This window comes from Zalophus californianus, chromosome 6 (assembly GCF_009762305.2).
Source record: "Zalophus californianus isolate mZalCal1 chromosome 6, mZalCal1.pri.v2, whole genome shotgun sequence".
NCBI classification, from domain to species: Eukaryota; Metazoa; Chordata; class Mammalia; order Carnivora; family Otariidae; genus Zalophus; species Zalophus californianus.
This window is the reverse complement of record NC_045600.1, coordinates 47,496,023-47,514,509: the sequence shown is the minus strand read 5'-3', so window position 1 is coordinate 47,514,509 and position 18,487 is coordinate 47,496,023. Positions and strand designations below refer to the sequence as shown.

The 18,487-nt window shown below is 41.6% G+C and overlaps 1 protein-coding gene across 7 annotated transcripts in view; it reads right to left on the bottom strand.

Annotated features, from left to right (window-relative positions):
- The window catches only part of TRIM9 (tripartite motif containing 9), a 108,469-nt gene that overhangs the window by 27,922 nt on the left and 62,060 nt on the right, over positions 1–18,487 (bottom strand). For all 7 annotated transcript variants that reach the window (XM_027571405.1, XM_027571406.2, XM_027571403.1 and 4 more), the window contains exons 3-5: positions 17,969–18,091; positions 5,975–6,085; positions 4,702–4,855 (exon numbers count right to left, since the gene is read on the bottom strand). In XM_027571405.1, coding sequence (XP_027427206.1) covers positions 4,702–4,855; positions 5,975–6,085; positions 17,969–18,091 — 388 coding nt within the window. The remainder of the gene's footprint in view (positions 1–4,701; positions 4,856–5,974; positions 6,086–17,968; positions 18,092–18,487) is intronic.

The window sequence follows — 18,487 nt, the reverse complement described above, 5'->3', positions numbered from 1 at the left end:
TGCTGCAGGATTCCTCTGTGAAAGGTCCCAAGAGTGTGGCGGGGACATGTAAGGACACACGGGCTCCCACCCTGGGCGTGGAAACTAATGGTGGGTGATGCTTTTTGAGTGCCCGGCAGTTTGCTGAGAGGTTCTCCATGTCGTCACTCACGTGATTTTCACAGCACCCCCACAAGAACAGGTGCTGTTATCATCTCTAGTTGGTAGATGAGGAAACGGAAACAGACAATTTTCACGGCTACTTGGTGGCAGAGCTGGCGTCTGAGGCCCAGCAGGCCGGCGCCAGGGGCTGTGTGCATATTTGCACCACACCACCTCTCCAGTCTGGTGTAGTAATAGTGTACTGGAGGGAAGTCACCACGCCTCATTCCAAGAGGAATGTTTCCTTTTGCTTCCTGTAATGTGAGTGATAAAGTTCCCCGAGACTTGCTAGTGTAGATTAACAAAATATTTCACCATACATAGCATAATGCATGGATCTATCAAATCACTGTGTTGTCTACACACAGTGTGGACATGAGTGTGACACACTGGGTGTCAACCATACTTTAATAAAAATCGTGAAAAGAAAAGAAAGAAATATTTCACCACAAGAGCTACAGTGGCTGAGAATGCAATTCTCCTGAGCCATCTTGTCTGAATGTTCCCTGGTGGACCGTCGTTCCTTTTTGTGGTGGCTGAACAACACAAGTGGCATCTTAGGAAAGTTTATGCTTTAGAGGAACAACAAGCCGTTTCTGCAAAGCCCTCATTAGTACACTGTTACAGAGAAATGTGAACGTGGCTTTTGAGGACATGCATTGCAGGTCTCCAAGCCATGAACGGATCACGTGCATGAACAGATGACATGCGAGTCAGTGTGTGTGCTCATCCCCATCCCTGCCAAACCTCTGGGTGCTCTTTCTCTATGATTTATAAGAGGGTCTGTTCACATCACACCGACCTTGCCCATGACCTTGGTGCATAGTCAGGGCTCTTACATTTGACATGAGTTCATAAAGATAAATGTGTTCTTAGGTGACTAGAGGCACTTAAGGGATTAATAGCCATTGGTTTATGTGTTAAAAAGGCTTTGGGGAGCATTAGGTCACTGTGTCATATCCTGGTTCAGAATGAACATGCTGGCATTTCTTTTCAGCACTGAGTCATGAATCTTGGGACATTGTCTATACTTGAAACAATTCTGAGATAATATTTTTCTGGGGCTGTTTGAACAAAGAAGGTACAGCATTCTCCACTTAGAGTTCAGTTGCTTGAGGGTGATGCAGAATCAGAAAGAGCAGATCAGTTAAATCCTTCACTCATAAAAGAATAATTTTCTTGCTGAGTAGTAGCTGGGTAGTAGTAGTTTAAAAACCAGCAACAGACCTATCGTCTTTGATATCAAGAAAAAAAAGGCACCTGAGATGAAATTCCAAAACCAGAGAGATGCTAGAATTTCCAGTTAAGAATGAACAGATATTTTTGTTGTTAGTTTGAGTCAGAACTTTAAATGCGTATTTTAAGTAGCTTTGAAAATATTTTAACTTTCTACTGTAATCTGCTTAGCATAATTAGGAAACATATGTTGAAGTACGCGTATTAATGGTCAGATTATTTTAGCACTGTTCCCAATGCTATTTAAATTTTGGCCATTCTTACGTGGATTTGGGGGTACAGTTTCTTGAGATATTTTTACTGACAAGCTGTGAAAGTGCAGTGTATTAAACTGACCAAGCATTTCCGATGGAAAAACACTAACACTACACCCAGCACAGTTGTGTATGTTAACAGCTATCAAAGAGGCCAGTAGGAGTTGTCTTAACTATAGCCAGTCAAGTTCTATTGCATCATGACCTTTTGGCTTTTCCTTTCCATCAAAAACATCTGACAGATAGAAATTATTTAGAGTCTGAAGTGTACTTGTCTCTCACTGAATTAATTAAACTTAACGAGCACAAAGCAAAGCATATAAATTAACTCTGCAGAAGGATACTAATCAGCAGTAACTTAAATTAATATGAAGTGTTAAAAAGAAAGGAAAATGGAATAATCCAGTCTCATCCCAAATGGCCGGTGAGATGAACTTTGTAAATAACTGTTTGGGATCATTTTGTGTTCCGGCTGAATTTTTGCTGTGTGTTCTGCGTCTTGGCCTTGAGAGCGCACGGCATTCTCGGCCGCATGTACAGACTTTGGTGGAGTGGACACACAGCCATGTTCACGCATATGTCTGCAGGCAGCCTGAAGCAGCCAAGTGACACTGCTTTAGGAATGGGGTCTGTGAGGCACAGCACGTGAGCCTGCAGTTCCCATACCAGATGAAGGGCCTGTTCATTCCAACACAATTGTTACCCTCCTGCCAATTGGCCTGGACTCCACTCTGGGCAGATGGACATGATTCAGAAGGACAGCAAATGGGGGAGGAGAGGGATCCGTCAGCTGCTGAAAGCAGTTCAAAGCCCTGAGGCTTTTCCCCTCTACCTGCTCCATCACCAAGGCTAATTGGGTTGGCTCCTTTTTTTCCCCTTCCACCAAAAGCCCTTCCATTGCCCTTTTGCGATGTATTTTCTCCTCTGAGCTATTTGTGACATGACCTTTCAATGATTTTACCTCATTGAGAGAACTGGATCCAGAGAGAGGCTGATTGAAGGGGATTTACCTGGGGCTCCATATATTACTCAGATGGCTGTATTTCAAAGACCACTGTGGGGGTGTTTAAGAAAACATTTATAACAGCAAGAAAGACGTGCTGCAACAAAAAGTTAAATTTCTTAAGTTTAAGAGAGGAAATTCGGTTATTCCTTGAAGAAGCCAGTTCATAAGGCACTAATGTTATAGCACAAACTGGAAGTTGTAGGTGCAGGGTCTGGAATCTCGCTCCCTGACTTTGAACCCCTGCCCTGACATTCACTAGCTGTGTGAATTCAGGCATGTTATCCAGTTTTCCTGTGCCTCAGTTTCCCCAGATACCTACTAGGGCTGTGAGAATAAATTGAATTAATCCACGTGAAGCACTTAGGAGAGTATCTGGTTTGATAAACAGTCAGGAAATGCTAAACATTTTTGTTGCGTCAACAAAGTACTTTTATTAACAATCTATATACTCTCTACTCCAAAAATCAATTAAGGCATTATCCCAAAGCAATACATAACAAACAAAAAATGAGAAAAGTGAAAATAAAAGAACAAAAATACCCTGAAGGGGTGAGAGAGTTACCTGCACTGGGTACACGGATGAGCTTAGCTATGAGTTAGCTATGTGGTAAGTGCAGAGCCCTAAGACTTGCTGGGTTAGGTGCTTCTCTCTGTCTGATAAAAGGAAGCAGGTAGATTTTTCTTAAAAAACAAAAATTTTAAAGCACTAAATTCTAAGTCCTTTATGTGGCTGCTTAAATTGAGAGAAGCAAAGAGCAAATCAATTTCTTCAATTTTAAAAAAGATTAGAACGTAACAAAATTACAGAAATGAAGACCAGATGGGTGGTTGCCAGGGGCTGATGATGGCAGAGGGGAGGGATGTGGGTATGACTATATGGCCATGATGGGGTAGCATGAGGGAGGTCTCTATGGTGGTAGCTTGATTACAGCCGTGGTTAGATGACTCTACACACCTGACAAAACGGCACAGAGTGATACGTATACACTGTACCAATATTAATTCCTGTTTTTTTTTTTTTTTAAGTGGGCTCCACGTTGGGTGTAGAGCCCAGTGTGGGGTTTGAACTCAAAACCCTGAGATCAAGACCTGAGCTGAGATCAAGACTCAGATGCTTAACTGACTAAGCCACCTAGGCGCCCTTAATTTCCTGGTTTTGATATAAGATGATAGTTATGCAGGATGGAACCATTGATGGAAACTGGGCTAAGGGTAACTGGACCTCTCCTTACTATTTTTGCAACTTCCTGTGAATGTATAAATATTTCAAAATGAAAGTTAAAAAAAGAATATTTTTCCAATGTAAATTACACTGCCATGAAAATACTGTTGCATGTTTGGTTTTTTATTTTTCTTTGAAAGAGTTATTTTCCTTAAGATAATTTTAGGTTCTTGCACTTCCTCCCAGCCACCCAAAAAGTCTCAAAGAGATCTTGCATATCCCTTAATCACATAAATCACATTTAACTTTTAAAAAAGTTAAAATTTATTTCAAATCTTCATTTTCCTTCCGTAACCAGGCTTGCATTTTCCTGACCAGTATTGACAAGTCAACTCTAATCCTTTCAAATTCCCACTAATTTATGCTCAACCATTTGCTCACCACCTATCCATGTGGAAGTAGTTATTTCAATTCTGAACTGCCTTGATTTATATCAATATTTCTGGGTTACTTTCTGTAACAAGATTTTATTTATGTACAGTGATGCGGTCTCTATCTCCTTATCTTTTTATATGTCAGCTATTCCCTGATGTTGGCTTGTGACATCTCTAAGACTCTTAAGGAGGCAAGCATTGAGTTTATCTGAATTTATCAGGCTTTCTGAGAGGTAGGTCACATGGCTAAATTGGTACGTTTCCCTTACGTGATAAGCTAGGAGCCACTCCAGACTTTTGTACCATTAACCAGAGGTATATGTGTGTTTACTTCCCTGCCTCTTAGGTGATTTATAAGCCTGCTCGCTGCCTTTTGTTTGCTGCAATCTGGCACAAAGCCTCGATCCTGCTTCAAGCATCAGTATCCACTTGGGATGTTGGTGTATTTGGGGGGATGCAGGCACGCACCTTTCATCTGCACGAAGTCGAGCTGGTGAATGGATTGCAGTAGAGGGCTGTTGTCCAGACTCAGGTCGAAGTCCGTGGTCATCCTGGGAGTGAGCGTGCCTTTCCCCCACTGGTCCTCAGTCAGGTGCACTCTCCTTATGAGGGCGTCGGAAATCTAATCACATCAAAGACCACAGCCTAAGAAATATAATACCACACTGGACCTAGAACACTGCTCCTACACTCTCCGGAAGCATTACCAAACCACTTTGGGACTCACACCTTTCCTATCTCCATGTAGGCAGTGAGAAGCCCATTATGACAAGCGTCACCCATGCAAATCTGGGTGCTTTCGTGAGTCGGTGAGAGCAACTATATAATTAGCAGCTGTAAACTGCTCTAATAGATAAACCTGGATATATGCTAATAATATTTATGACTAATCAACTAAAAGCCAACAACATTAAATAATATTTTGGTGATCTGTTAATCCTAGTAGAACTAACAACCCTAAGTTTCTAATAGGAGGTGTGGGTATTTTGTCAACCCTTGGAATGAGTTTTATAAAGTAGTTTAGAGAGGCTGCATACGGTAATCTGTAAAAGTGGAATTTCTTACACTTTAAGCCCGTCATCTTCTGTATCACTTTATTCTTTGATAGAGAACTCTTTCATTTCTTAGATTTAATCTCCCTTTGTCATTCTTGGCCAGTTTGATAAAACATGAATTGGAAGGAATCTATGTATTCCTTAATAAAATCTCCCTTAATCATTGAGATCAAAACAAGTAAAATTCAGCTGACATCATCACATCTCATTAAAACAATCAACATTGAAAAAATCATGAGAAATCCAAGGAATGAAAAAAACTTCACTTTATTTGGGAAATCACTGGCCAGTAGGAACTGTCAAGAAGGTAGAAGGCTTGCATATTTAGACATTTCTAGCTGACAAAGCTGTCCAAGATATTAGTGGAAAGGGACCAAATTCTTAGGCAAGGCAGTGACTCTGCTTTGGAGGAACTTAACAGGGAATTACATTTTCATGATTAAACATGAACAAAAACAAATTTTAAGAAGCCCATATACTTCTCAATCTTGTAGCACATGGTGGCAGAGACTTCCAGGAAGTTAGTGGAGTTTTACTGGTGCCCACATATGCATGGCAGCCTGAAAGTGGGTTCCATTGTGGAGGGACCCATGCTCAGCAAGGGCTGCTGGGAGTCTGGCTGTGGCATTGTAGACTGAGTTTCATGGGACATTGAGAATCTGAAGCGGAAACTAGTTGACACTTACCTGCAAAAAGCCACTAGGATCATTTTCCTTAATGACCTCCAGGCAGTACTCCATGAGACCTGTGGTCTGGCGCAATTTCACCGTGCAGTGAGAGATCTGATCTCGAACCACCTACGATGGATGAGAGAACAGAACGGTCCAAAGTGGCACAGGGTGAAAAAGAAGCAAACTGTGGTGTCTGAAGGGACATCTTCTTCAGGTTCCCCTTGCTCCGCGTCTTCCAGGAAGCTGATACTGTGAGCTGTTCTCAGTGGGAGGTCATGGAGAGTCTACGAAGGAGCTGAGCAACCTGAGGTGCGGCTGCAGCTTCTGTTCTGCGAACAGTCACCCACCTGCTCCCACCCTGTGCCTCTCTTCTAAAGAGGAAACATCCCCATCTGAACCCAATTCCTTCTCATTCTGATTCTTCTTCCTGAGTGGGTGGTGGGATGGGGTTAGAGGTGAAACTTGCTGAAGACAATGAGCTGATGACAAGGAAGCCAGACAAACATAGATGCAGAGTTAAGTTTTGAGTATAACCCACTTAGAAGCAGTCACTGCCTCATTTGGGAGAGCAGTTTTTTAAAAAATATTTTATTTACTTATTTAGAGAGACAATGAGAGAGAGAGACAGAATGAGCAGAGGAGTGGCAGAGGGAGAGGGAGAAGCAGACTCCCCACTGAGCAGGGAGCCCGATGCGGGGCTCAATCCCAGGACCCTGAGATCAAGACCTGAGCCGAAGGCAGATGCTTAACCCACTGAGCTACCCAGGCGCCCCTGGGAGAGCAGTTTTAAAGGCTCTCTATTTACCATGCTGTGAGTCTGCTTTAACCTAGAAAGGCATCTCTCTGAACATGCAGTTTCTGCCTCTGGGAAGTGTCAAACACATGACAGTCCTTGAAAAGTTTCTTTTTTCAAAGATTCATTTTCCATGCCCTTTGCTCAGTGACCCAAATCCTGAAGTAGTTTCTGAGGCTAGAGTTGAACAAGAGTTTTCTAGGAACCTCAGTTACTTACATCCTTGGTATTTATACTACTTTGCAAAAGCCTCAAAAATATCCAGCCTTCTGGATTTTATAAATAATAACTAAAAGTGAGTTTTAATAGTAATTATTGAAAAGCTTTTTCTTTGTTCCTTCTTTTCAGTTTTGATTATACATTTTCCATTAAAGATTATTATATCTACTTTCGAAAACAACTGGAAAACAGACCAGAAAAAGCAGTCATCTCATCACTCTAATGCAAATTTTTAAAGCATTTTGATATTTCCTTTTAGGTTTTATCCTTGAGCTAGATATATTTATAGTTGCAATCATAATATGTGCCAATTTTACCTCCTTCCCACTTAACACTATACCATAGGCATTTTACATGTTGCCACCATCAATAAATGTTACTGGCTCCATAAATATCCCACTGAGTGGGTTATCGTAATTAAGTAATCATTCCTGTTCCTCTATTTTTGGACGTTTAAATTCCTCCTAATTTTTTTGACAATTCATCCATTTATTATTGCTGGTGTCTGTTTCTAATTTTTGTTTTATTGTGATAAAATATACATAACACAAAATTTACAATTTTAGGTATTTTTTAAAAAAGATTTTATTTATTTGAGAGAGAGACAGATATAGTGACAGAGATAGTGAGAGAGAGAGAGAGAGAACGAGCAGGGAGGAGAGGGAGAAGCAGGCTCCCCGCTGAGCAGGGAGGTCGATGTGGGACTCCATCCAGGACCCCGGGATCATGACCTGAGCCGAAGGCAGACACTTAACTGACTGAGCCACCCAGGCGTCCCAACCTCAGCTATTTTTTTAATTAGATAATTCTGTGGCATTAAATACATTCCTATTGTGCAACTCTCATCACCGTCCATTTCCAGAATTGTTTTCATCTTTCCAAACTAAAACTTTGTACCTATTAAACAATAACTCTCTATTCTGCCCTCCTCAATGGTCCCTGGCGATGCCACCATTCTACTTTCTGTTTCTATGGATTTGACTACTCCAGGACTCTCATATAAGTGGAATCATATAATATTTGTCTTTTTGTGACTGGCTTATTTCATTTAGCATAATGTCTTCAAGGTTTATCCACATTGTAGCTGATGTCAAAATTTCCTTCCTTTTTTTTTTTTTTTAAGATTTATTTGTTTTAGAGAGAGACAGAAAGCACAAGTGGGAGGGGCAAAGGGAGAGGGAGAGAGAAACTCAAGCAGACTCCTTACTCAGCACAGAGCTCAATGCAGGGCCTATGATTGCAACCTGAACTGAAACCAACAGTCAGACTCTTAACTGACTACACCACCCAGGCACCCTTGAATTTCCTGAATAATATTCCATTGTAGGTACGTAGCACATTTTGTTTATCCATTCATCCACTGATGGACACTTGGGTTGCTTCTACCTTTAGCTATTGTGAATAAAGCTGTTATGAACATGGGTATACAAATATCTGTGGAAGTCCCTGTTTCACTTCTTTTGGGTATATACCCTGAAGTGGAATTGCTGGATCATATGGTAATCCTATTTTAGTTTTTTTGCGGAATCATCATACTATTTTCTGTACCAGCTGCACGGAAACATTTTATATTCCCATTAGCAATGCACAAGTGTTCCAACTTCTCTACATCCTCACCAACACTTATTACTATCTTTTAAAAAAATAATAATAGCCATCCTAATGGGTGTGAAGTGGTATCTCATTGTGGGTTTTGATTTGCATTTCCCTAATGACTAGTGATGCTGATCATCTTTTCATATGCTTATTGGCCATTTGTATATCTCCTGTGGAGAAATGTCTATTCGAGTCCTTTGCCCATTTTTTAATTGGCTTGTTTGTTTTTTTGCTTTTGATGCACAAAATTTATAAATTTTCATGAAGCCCAATTTGTCTACCTTTTCTTTTGTTGCCTGTGTCTCTGGTGCAATATCCAAGAAATCACTGCCAAATCCAGTGTTGTGAAGCATTTGCCCTGTGTTTTCATCTAAGAGTTTTATAGTTTCAGTTCTTACATTTAGGTCTTTCGTCCATTTTGAGTTAATTTTTGTATATAGTGTTAGGTAATGGTCCAACCTCTTTCTTTGGCATGTGGATAGCCGGTTTTTCCGGTGTCATTTGTTGTAAAACTGCCCTTTCCCCATTGAATGGCCTTGCCACCCTTGTCAAAATCATACTGTTTCCATTATTGTAGCTTCGCAGTAAGTTATATAATCAGGAAGTGTGAGAACTCCAGTTTTGTCCTTTACACGATTGTTTTGGCTCTATGGAGTCTTCTAATTTTTTTGACAGATAATTTGTTACCCCTTTTTCACTTTTAAAAAAATTAAAATAAAAAATAAAGTGTAGGATTTAAAATCTCCTTGTCAGAATTGGTGAAAGAAACCAACTGTGATGTGAAGATGGTTTTGTGATTTTGGCGGGGAAAGGGGAGATCAAATTTAAAATTCAGTGATTGACTTATTTTCTTCTGCCATCTAGTATTCTATCAAACCACCATCCCTATTTGTTGGTCTGGGCTCATGGAATGCAAATTATTATTATTATTATTATTATTATTAATAAAAAGTAAACAGGAAGATTAAGTTTCTGCTTCTTAGGGAGAAAAAAACACAAAACACCCAAAAGTATAAAAAAAAAAAATCCAGGACAGGTGACCTACAGCTAATATGCTACTCCTCTCTGCTATCTTAGGTGTAACTAAATTGTTCCCAGAAAATGTTTTGATATTTTGGTAGCCAGTGCATCAATGCTTCTAGGTAGTAGAAGTCTCAGCAGTCGCCAATCACTATCCAAATGGCATCTGTCCTAGGACTGCGCATACATAACCGACTGGTGCTCAAGTCTGAAATAACAAGCACAGACTAGATCTGGGCCTTGTAACCCAAAGTGACTCTGCTATTGAGGCAAAATAGACATGAATTGTGTTTATGTTCCAGAGCATTCAGATCAATGATAATTTTATGACCTAAATGTACTGAAATAAATACGTTAATCTGGCCTCATAAAATTCTGTTTGCTTCTATAAATTTCCTCCTCAAGCAAGATTTATTTGATGCCGAAGGAACTATCTGATTGTTGGAGCTCTCTGACTACTCTTAAGAAGCTGCACTGTAGTAAAGAGTTGGTGAGTTTCAGCGGGGGTTGGCCATTGGCTCCTGTATTCCATGGTTCAAGCTTCTTGGAAGGGCTCAAAATCCCTGAGTTCTTGGCTCTTGACTCCCACTGTTGCAACAGTGGATTTTGGCCCATCTTTTTACATTTTAATCAACCATTTCACAATGCTCCCAGTGGCCTGTGATAAAAATCACTGCTAAAAATTAAATTACAAGGTTCCCAGAAGCAGCACTTTTGGGTGTGTTGTAACTGACATCTAGTTTCTTTTCTTTTCTTTTTTTTTTAAAGATTTTATTTATTTATTTGACAGAGAGAGACACAGCGAGAGAGGAAACACAAGCAGGGGGAGTGGGAGAGGGAGAAGCAGGCTTCCCGTCGAGCAGGGAGCCTGATGCGAGGCTCAATCCCAGGACCCTGGGATCATGACCTGAGCCTAAGGCAGAGGCTTAAACGACTGAGCCACCCAGATGCCTCTGACATCTAGTTTCTGAATTAATTTGGCAAGATTTCCCATCCTATGGAAATCAGCGAAATAATTAGATCTTTTAAGAGTATAAATATTTTTTCTCTAGTTGAGAGTTTTTATTAGTTCTCTTATTTGTTACCTTCTTCACTCTGTGTTATTTCTACTACTGTTATTATTTATCTCATGTTATATTTTTTATGGAAAACAATTCCTAAGAAGCTAGGCCATGTCACTTTTCCTTTGAATTCCACATTTCTGTGCAGTTGCTCTGATGCTCCAGAGAAACCATGTTTGCAGCTGGCTGGAGTTAAGAGTTCCTTTTCCTAGGAAGGAAATGTGCAAGTTGCAAGAATGACACAAATAGGGACTGGGAAACAATCTTCCTGCTTTCATCTGCATTATGGCCTAAACCAGCTCTCTGGAGACAATGAATTAATCTTTAGTTCATAGTTTCAGAGAATGCTTTCACAATTTTATTAGCAGTCCCCATCTGTTCGGGATGGCAAGTCCTATTGATCACTTGAACGTTTTTATTTTGTTAAGTGGCAAATTTATTAAGGTCATTCCTTGGGTCAAGATATGTCACTGACACTTATTTGGAAAAGGTGAATTTGAGAATGGACTGTTGTGTCCCTCTGAGTGCTTAAATTTTTTCAGTAGTATAGAGTAATCCATGATAGCTTATATAAGTTTAAAATTTTGTTCTGCCTTTCCACATTTCCCATCCCATCTCTAGTAGACCAATATCTTCCCTCCACTCAGCTCACGTAACACAACCAGCAGCAAGAACTAAAGTTAATCAAAGTGAATTTCATTATTTTATCCAACTTGACCTGGACACCCTTTCTCTACCTCCATCCACCCCACCATCTTACATGTGGCTCTTTAAAATTTTTTCTTTATTTATTCTTCTTAATACATACTTTTTAAAAAACATATATTATTTGTTTCAGAGCACTGGGTGTTATATGCAAACAATGAATCCTGGAACACTACATCAAAAACTAATGATGTAATGTATGGTGATTAACATAACATAATAAAATAAATAAATAAATAAATACTTTCACTCATACTATTTTCTCTTATCATGGGGTCTGCAGGGATACCACTAATGAATTTTTAGTCTAAGTAAACAGTACCATTCTCTCTCTTGTATTTCAGAAATTCTTTCTTGAGTATAATTTACACCTTCCCATCACAGCTGAAAACAATTTCCCCTAAGTATAAGGTAGTCCTTTTTTTTCTATATAAGGTACAAGTACTCTTAAGACGCAAGCCTGAAGAATTTAGTCTTCACAGGTCCTTTTGGTCAATGGGAGGAGTTTGTACATGTACCATTATTTCTAAAGCAAGATGGGCAACTAATGTTTGTGAGTTATAGATGAAGTGCTTTGGCCATGAGATTCATCTAGTAAAACAACAAATTCTCTTGTTTTTTTTTTTCCTAGAGTAGAATATTATCCCCTATATTATCATTATATTTACTGAAACTTAGAGACATTTAAATTAAGGAAGAACATCTTTAATTTCTCCCATGCCACCATTCTCCCACATGATTATAGGCATATATTTCCCCTTCTCTTGATACCACTCTCTGTACCCCTTATTAATTTACCCACATGGCAACTAATCATTTCAAAGACCAGTATTGAGGCTTTGAGTTTTTAATCAAGAAAAGGATAAGTTAGCCCTATTAAATAAATAAAACATGTACCTGTTTTGAGGAAGGCTTGAGATTTTAACAGCAAAACTGAACTTTCCATTCCAAAAGTGTGAATGCCACCAATAGCCTCATCAATAAACACTGAGTGGAATATGCAAAGCATGTTCTTAGTGTGTAGAATACTACAACCCTGTACAGAGAAGTTGGTGAAGAAATACAAGTCGTTTGGAGAGATACGCATATTGGTGTGGTCCTGCTCACACAGGAGAACATTTACCATTTATGGTGGGCCGCAGTAAAAGTGGTGCATACAACATGGTATTTTGTAGTCTGTGAGGTGCAGGGAGACAGTTAGATTACTCTTTCATCATCAAAGTATGTGTTTAGTGCCCTCTGGAGGTAAGGAATGTCACTCATGTCTGAGTTGCGGCAAAGGGCCTTAAAGAAGGTCTGTGACTGCCCTCCATTGACATTGCCAAAGTGTGCAAAGAGGGTTCAGAAGAGTGTCCCCTAACTTTGGTGAGCTCCAGCTGTGTGTGGTGGCATCCTGGTGACTCCATGGGCACCTGGGCATTCTATCCTGTACAGTCCCTGTGTGACTCTTGCTCCTACGTAGTAGGAAGCAGAGGATCACAGCATTTGCCAAATGAATTCCCCATTAATGATAGCCTTATAATCAATAATAATTGTGGTTAAAATTTTAGAGTTGGCCCCCCAAGGGCAATCAAAGGTTTCAAGTGTTCCAGTGTGCCTAATTTTTCCAAATGTCTTCATGAAATGGACTTACAGAACTCATTGCCAGTAGTTTTATTGGGTTTGAGCTGATTATTGGCTTAAATTTGTTGCTTTTTCTTTCTAATAATGGCTGTAGCCTGTCAAATCCTATCTAATTATTAAAAAAAATTTGTAAGCTTGGATAGGTCTGTCTTCCACCCTCCCTCCCTCTCTCCCTCTTTTTTCTCTTTCTTTCTTTCTTTCTTTCTTTCTTTCTTTCTTTCTTTCTTTCTTTCTTTCTTTCTTTCTTTCTTTCTTTTCTTTCTTTTCTTTCTTTCTTTCTTTCTTTTCTTTCTTTTCTTTCTTTCTTTCTTTCCCTCCCCCAGCCTAATCTGAATCAAAGGGTTACTAGCCTGTTTTGAGGCAATGGCAAAATAGCTTAAGTAAGCATTTGACAAGCCAATAATGTCCCTAGTGTAAATCTGTACTCTGACCGATATGCCATATAATTAATTTTTTTAATAAACATAATGGGAACATGACAGACAATACATGGTAAATAATAATAAAGACAATGATGACAATAGTGATAACGATTCTAACAAAACCCAACAGTACATTTGGGTTCAAAGTCAAACATTCTATATATAGTTACAATTGGGGTGTGGGAGTCCTCTGTAAAAATGAAAAGCTATAAAAAACAGCAAATTTTATCATTATCTTTTAGCATTCTTGCTAATTTTGTTGGTACGTTCTTTGGCCAACCACACATGGAAATTAACGATTAGACTTTTTCAGAATATTTTTAATAACTATAACTTTTTTCCTTCCAGAGAATCTTAGAATTAAAAGGTAACCAAGAAGACTCCTGTCATCTTGTACTATTCAACATATGAATTTACTCTAAGATATTGGAGCAAATATACATTTAAGATGATTGTAGAATTATTTCAAATTCTGAGTATTACATAAATAAAAATCATTCTCAGAAATGACATTTGTAAGTTTCCTGAGAAAAACCCGGATCTCATTAATGGCGTGTATAAGCGTCGTCACAAATTCCCTGTGCAGATCACAATGAGGATATTTTAAGGCCTTACTCAGGTCAGGAAGGCCCAAGAAGAATGGTAACAAAACATATAGTTCAAACAAGATACCGGGGGGATCAGGTTTACTGTTCTTATTGTGGGGATATTGCCCAAGTAGTCCCAAACACGAATCAGTAGTATTTCTTGAAAGCTCAAAAGTATTTTTCCCCTTTAGTAGCTTTCTGACACTTGATTAGTTCACTACATCCCCAAAATAGATATTTGTCTCCCAGTGTTGTTTTTTTCAAACCACAGAATAGTATTAAACATAATTTATATTTAAAATATTCTTAAAATATGGTCACAGCTGCATACATATATCTCAAAGCCTTTTTTTTACTAACTTTAAAAATAGCTCACCAAACTTTGTGTTTTATAGGATGACCAATTAAAAATGCAAGCCGCTTTCCTAGGTTCAGAGGCAATCACACCTGTGTATAGACTAATTCTACACCACTCTGGTATTCTGGTATTAATGGAAAGTAAGCTCCTAGGAGCACTTCTTCAGCGAGCTGGGTGCCGCCACGTTTCCAGGCATTCTCTCTCAGTGCTAACAACATTTCCTTAGGACTATGCTAAGTGCTTGGCAATGCTCTGTGAGGTGATGGCCATTCTTGGCCTGATTTTACCCGCAGGTGAAAGTAACTGAGCCAGAGACTTGCCCACAGTTAGAGACCTAGGAAGTGATAAAGTGTGTCCTCACACCCTGTTCTTATGACACAGAAGCTGGGCTCTTCACCTCTCAGCTCCAGCTTGTCTCAGGACCAGAACCATCCAATCTGCTCAAGCAATCCGTGCTTTCAGAGAGGGGCATGAGGAGATTATAAAGACAGTCTTTATCTACACTCCCTTTCCAGCATCCCCAGCCTTTTGGATTGCTCAAGAAGAGAAAGTTGCCAGAAAAATACACACACAACTCTCCTCTTTGTCAGCGAAAAGCAGTCCCTGAGAGAACTCTGCCAAAGGGGAGCGGAAGACCATAAGATTATCCCTGCCCGACTGTGAGTGATGGGTCAGCCAACAAAGACAGAAAGAAGTACTGTGCTTGGCAAGGGATGTCTATAAAAGGCCAGTCTTTTCTCACAAATCTGAGTAGCAACAGAAATGACAAGAAAGGGGAACGGCAGGAGGAGAAAAGCAGAGGGAGGAGGAGAGGCTTGGAGGCTGGCGTCCGCTTCTGGCGGTTTTTAGCAGTGACACACAATCCGCTGAAAACAGCAGAGAAACAAATCGCTCACGACAGAAGACAAAGCAGCTTTGCTGCCGTGGGGGACAACAAGCCACCTGCCTCTTGTTTCCATGGTCCTTCGGGATCTGGGGCAGGGCACTCCACGCTGGGCAGGGCGGAATGAGAGCAGGCAGCTGCCTCCGCTCGGTGGCCCTGGGCGCATCGGGGTGCCCAGCTCTGTGGCGGGTCACCAGTACAGACAGACAGTCGCCGGACCTGGAGTCTCAGCAATGAGGAGCAGCCGTTCTGGGGCGGTCTCTCTCTGTGCCCCCAGCACAGCCCATAACGGGTTCTCACACAGTCCCAGCCCACAGGGACAGCACTAAGCAGAGCTCCTGGGGGCTCTCACGCCCCTCTCCTGCTGTTCGATATGGATAAATGATGCTTTCTCAATCTGCGCTTCCCCTTTCTGTCCAGCTCGCTGCCCTTAGGGCCCTCCCATGCAGAAAAGCTGCTGTGGCCGCTATAGGCGCTGTATGACTGATCACAAATCGTTCACCGTGTTCTGTTTAAAGATACCAAGAAAGTGTCTGCAATGTCTTAAAAAAGAGTTTTCCACTGAGGAAAAGTTAACATTTGGTGACTACGTACTAAAATGGTTGGTCTACTATCTAGAGGGAAAATCCAGCCGTCCAGCTCATTTCCTATAGCCGGTTGTGGTTTGACCTTAGAGAGCTCCGTGTAATGCAAGGGGTATTTGAGTTCCGCTGTAACAATAAAGGTTTTAGGTTTCTGAAGGGTGTGAAATGAAGGGCTACAGTGGCCATCTGTTAGTAATGTCAGGGCAGGTGATGGAAACAGGTTTGAGTTCATTCTACGATGAGCCGAGGAGGGTCTTCCAGTTAGACCCACCACTAAGAAACAGTAATGGAGTCTCTGGAAGGAGTGTTACCAACACCAGCCTTGGTTTCCTGTCCAAACCAACAGGCTGAGGCTCTCGGAACATTAGAGCCCTGTGCACTTTTCTTTCCCAACTCCTGCGTCAGATTTAACTTCAAGCCGTGCAATTTTCTTTAGCAAGGCATCTGCCGTGCCTCTCCTCGATAAAAGTGTGCCGCCGGTGCCTCCTCAGGAACGCTCAGAGAGCCGTGGCCCTGACCGAGCACCAGAGGGGGTCAGGCCAGGAAACTTCATCATAGGGCATAGCCCTCAGGAGCGCTTTCAGGCTTGGACCTTGTTATCCCAGCTCTGCCTCCTGCCTGGTGCAGTTCCACAGGCCCTCTCAGCGTGACACCTGAGGCAGGGGAGAAAGGTGTATATTCCAGCCACATCATTGCCCTGACTTTGGGGAAGGAAGAAGCAGGTGTGTGGCTCTACCTGTGTTTGTAGAAGGTGGGTGGTGGAAGGGGGAGCCTCTTAGAGGAGGAAGCAAGATTGGGGTTTTCTTACTTTTGGAGAAAACTGTTAAGTTTCCCTGGGGAGCAGTTGTTCTAGATCAGGCTGCCTGGCCCCCTGCCTTCTGGTAGCACCCCCCGCCCAACCCGCTCAGGGTCCCAGTGTGTGGCTGAGGCACACAGTAGAGTTGGAAGATTGGTGATTCTGCTGCTCAGGGCTCAGCATTGCCAGTTTTACTGTGAGTCTTGCCCAGGACTCATGCCCTAGTTAGCAACTAGTTTATTGCCTTGTTTCTGGTCACCACAAGATGGGTACTGGCTCGGCTTGAAGCTTCCCTGCCACGAAGCTTGTGTCCCAAACCTTGTAAGCTGTGTTCTCTTATTTCTTCACTTCGAAACTCTTCCTTGGTTCTCCTACTGGAATCCCATTTGTTTAGAAATGGGCCTTCTGCTGTTCTTCGGGGACTACAGCCTGTTCCAAACCTGCTGGGGGTATCTGATGCTTATGAGCTCCCTTGAGGTTGTATCCATTCTCTGCTGCCCACTATTGAAGCTCCATGCTGTTGACTGCCTAACCCCACCAGAGAGCCTGTAGTTAGACCTCACCTCTCCCTCTACCCTAATCAGGCCAGCACCACAAACCCCTTATCCTCCCCTCACTGGTAGCTACCCCAGGGCTTATGGCAAAGCATGTGGACCTCTGCTGACTGCCTGCTTCCGAGCTCCCTCCTGCTGGGTCCTTCCCATCTCTCCAGCCTGCTCTCACATCTTGTTGCCCTGCTCCAAAGGGGCAATGGATGCAGTATCAGATGTCTCCAGGAGGACAAATCATTTTGCCAATGGGGCCCCAGACTCATAATCAATTGATTCCACGGTGTGATGACAAAAGTCCATGCAGCTGTCCAGTTGTCCATTTCACTTCAGAAGTGAAGACAAATCTTGTTTGTTTTCTGCGAAGTACAGTTTCCATTCCTATTTCAAAAATACCTTTGCCTCTGTATGGTCACTCTGGCAACCCTGTCTAGAATTTCAACCCCTTTCCCCAGTATTCCCCAGTCCTTATCCCTTATTATTTTTCTTAGTGCTTTTTACTAAATACTGCATATTTTACTTACTTATCCTGCTTACTGTTTATCCCTTCTGGTAAGCCTCATGAGGGCAGTAATTTTTATTTATCTAATTGTGCCTGTACCCAGAGCAATTCTTGACCCAGGGGAGTCACTCAACAAATATGAGTGAGGTAAATGAGGGTATGCATGGTGAATGAAGGGGTGCTGGCTCCTTGACCTCCAGGCCACTGGCCACCCAAAACTGTGGGCATCCAGCCTACTCGCCTAGCCTGTCCATCCTGGCCCTGGGAGCCTGGCTCCTCGGCTTTCTGCTCTCCCCATTGCACAGCACTCACCTTCAGCTTGTGTTCATGCTCCTTGTTGACACGTGCAAGCAGCTGGGCTTTCCTTCTGTTGAGGGCATCGATGAGGGCATCACATTGGGCCACCAGACAAGCCTCAAACTCCACGCTGTTCTCCTGTGTGAGAGAGTACATATCTTAGCCCCAAAGTACCTGGGCTCCTTGGGCTGCCAGAGAAAATATGTCTCCCCTGTCCATTGGAAATCCCTGCTGAAGGAGATGAAAAGGAACTCTGTCTACAATGCACATTTAGCTTTTTTTAAATAACTGGATAAATTTAATTCTACAGCGGTAGTGTCCTCTTGAATTTTACATTGAGAAGGATAAATATTACTTAATAAATTCATTTTTACCAAAAGGAAATTATCTCCACAGTTCACATTATATTGTGTAAAATAAAGTTTAGTTTGTAGAGTTGAACATGAATCCTTCTGAGGGCTGGTGTATATGTCCACTTATGGATGGTGGAAGGTGGCATTCAGAGAGGCTAGCTGCCTGAACGGATTGGGTATG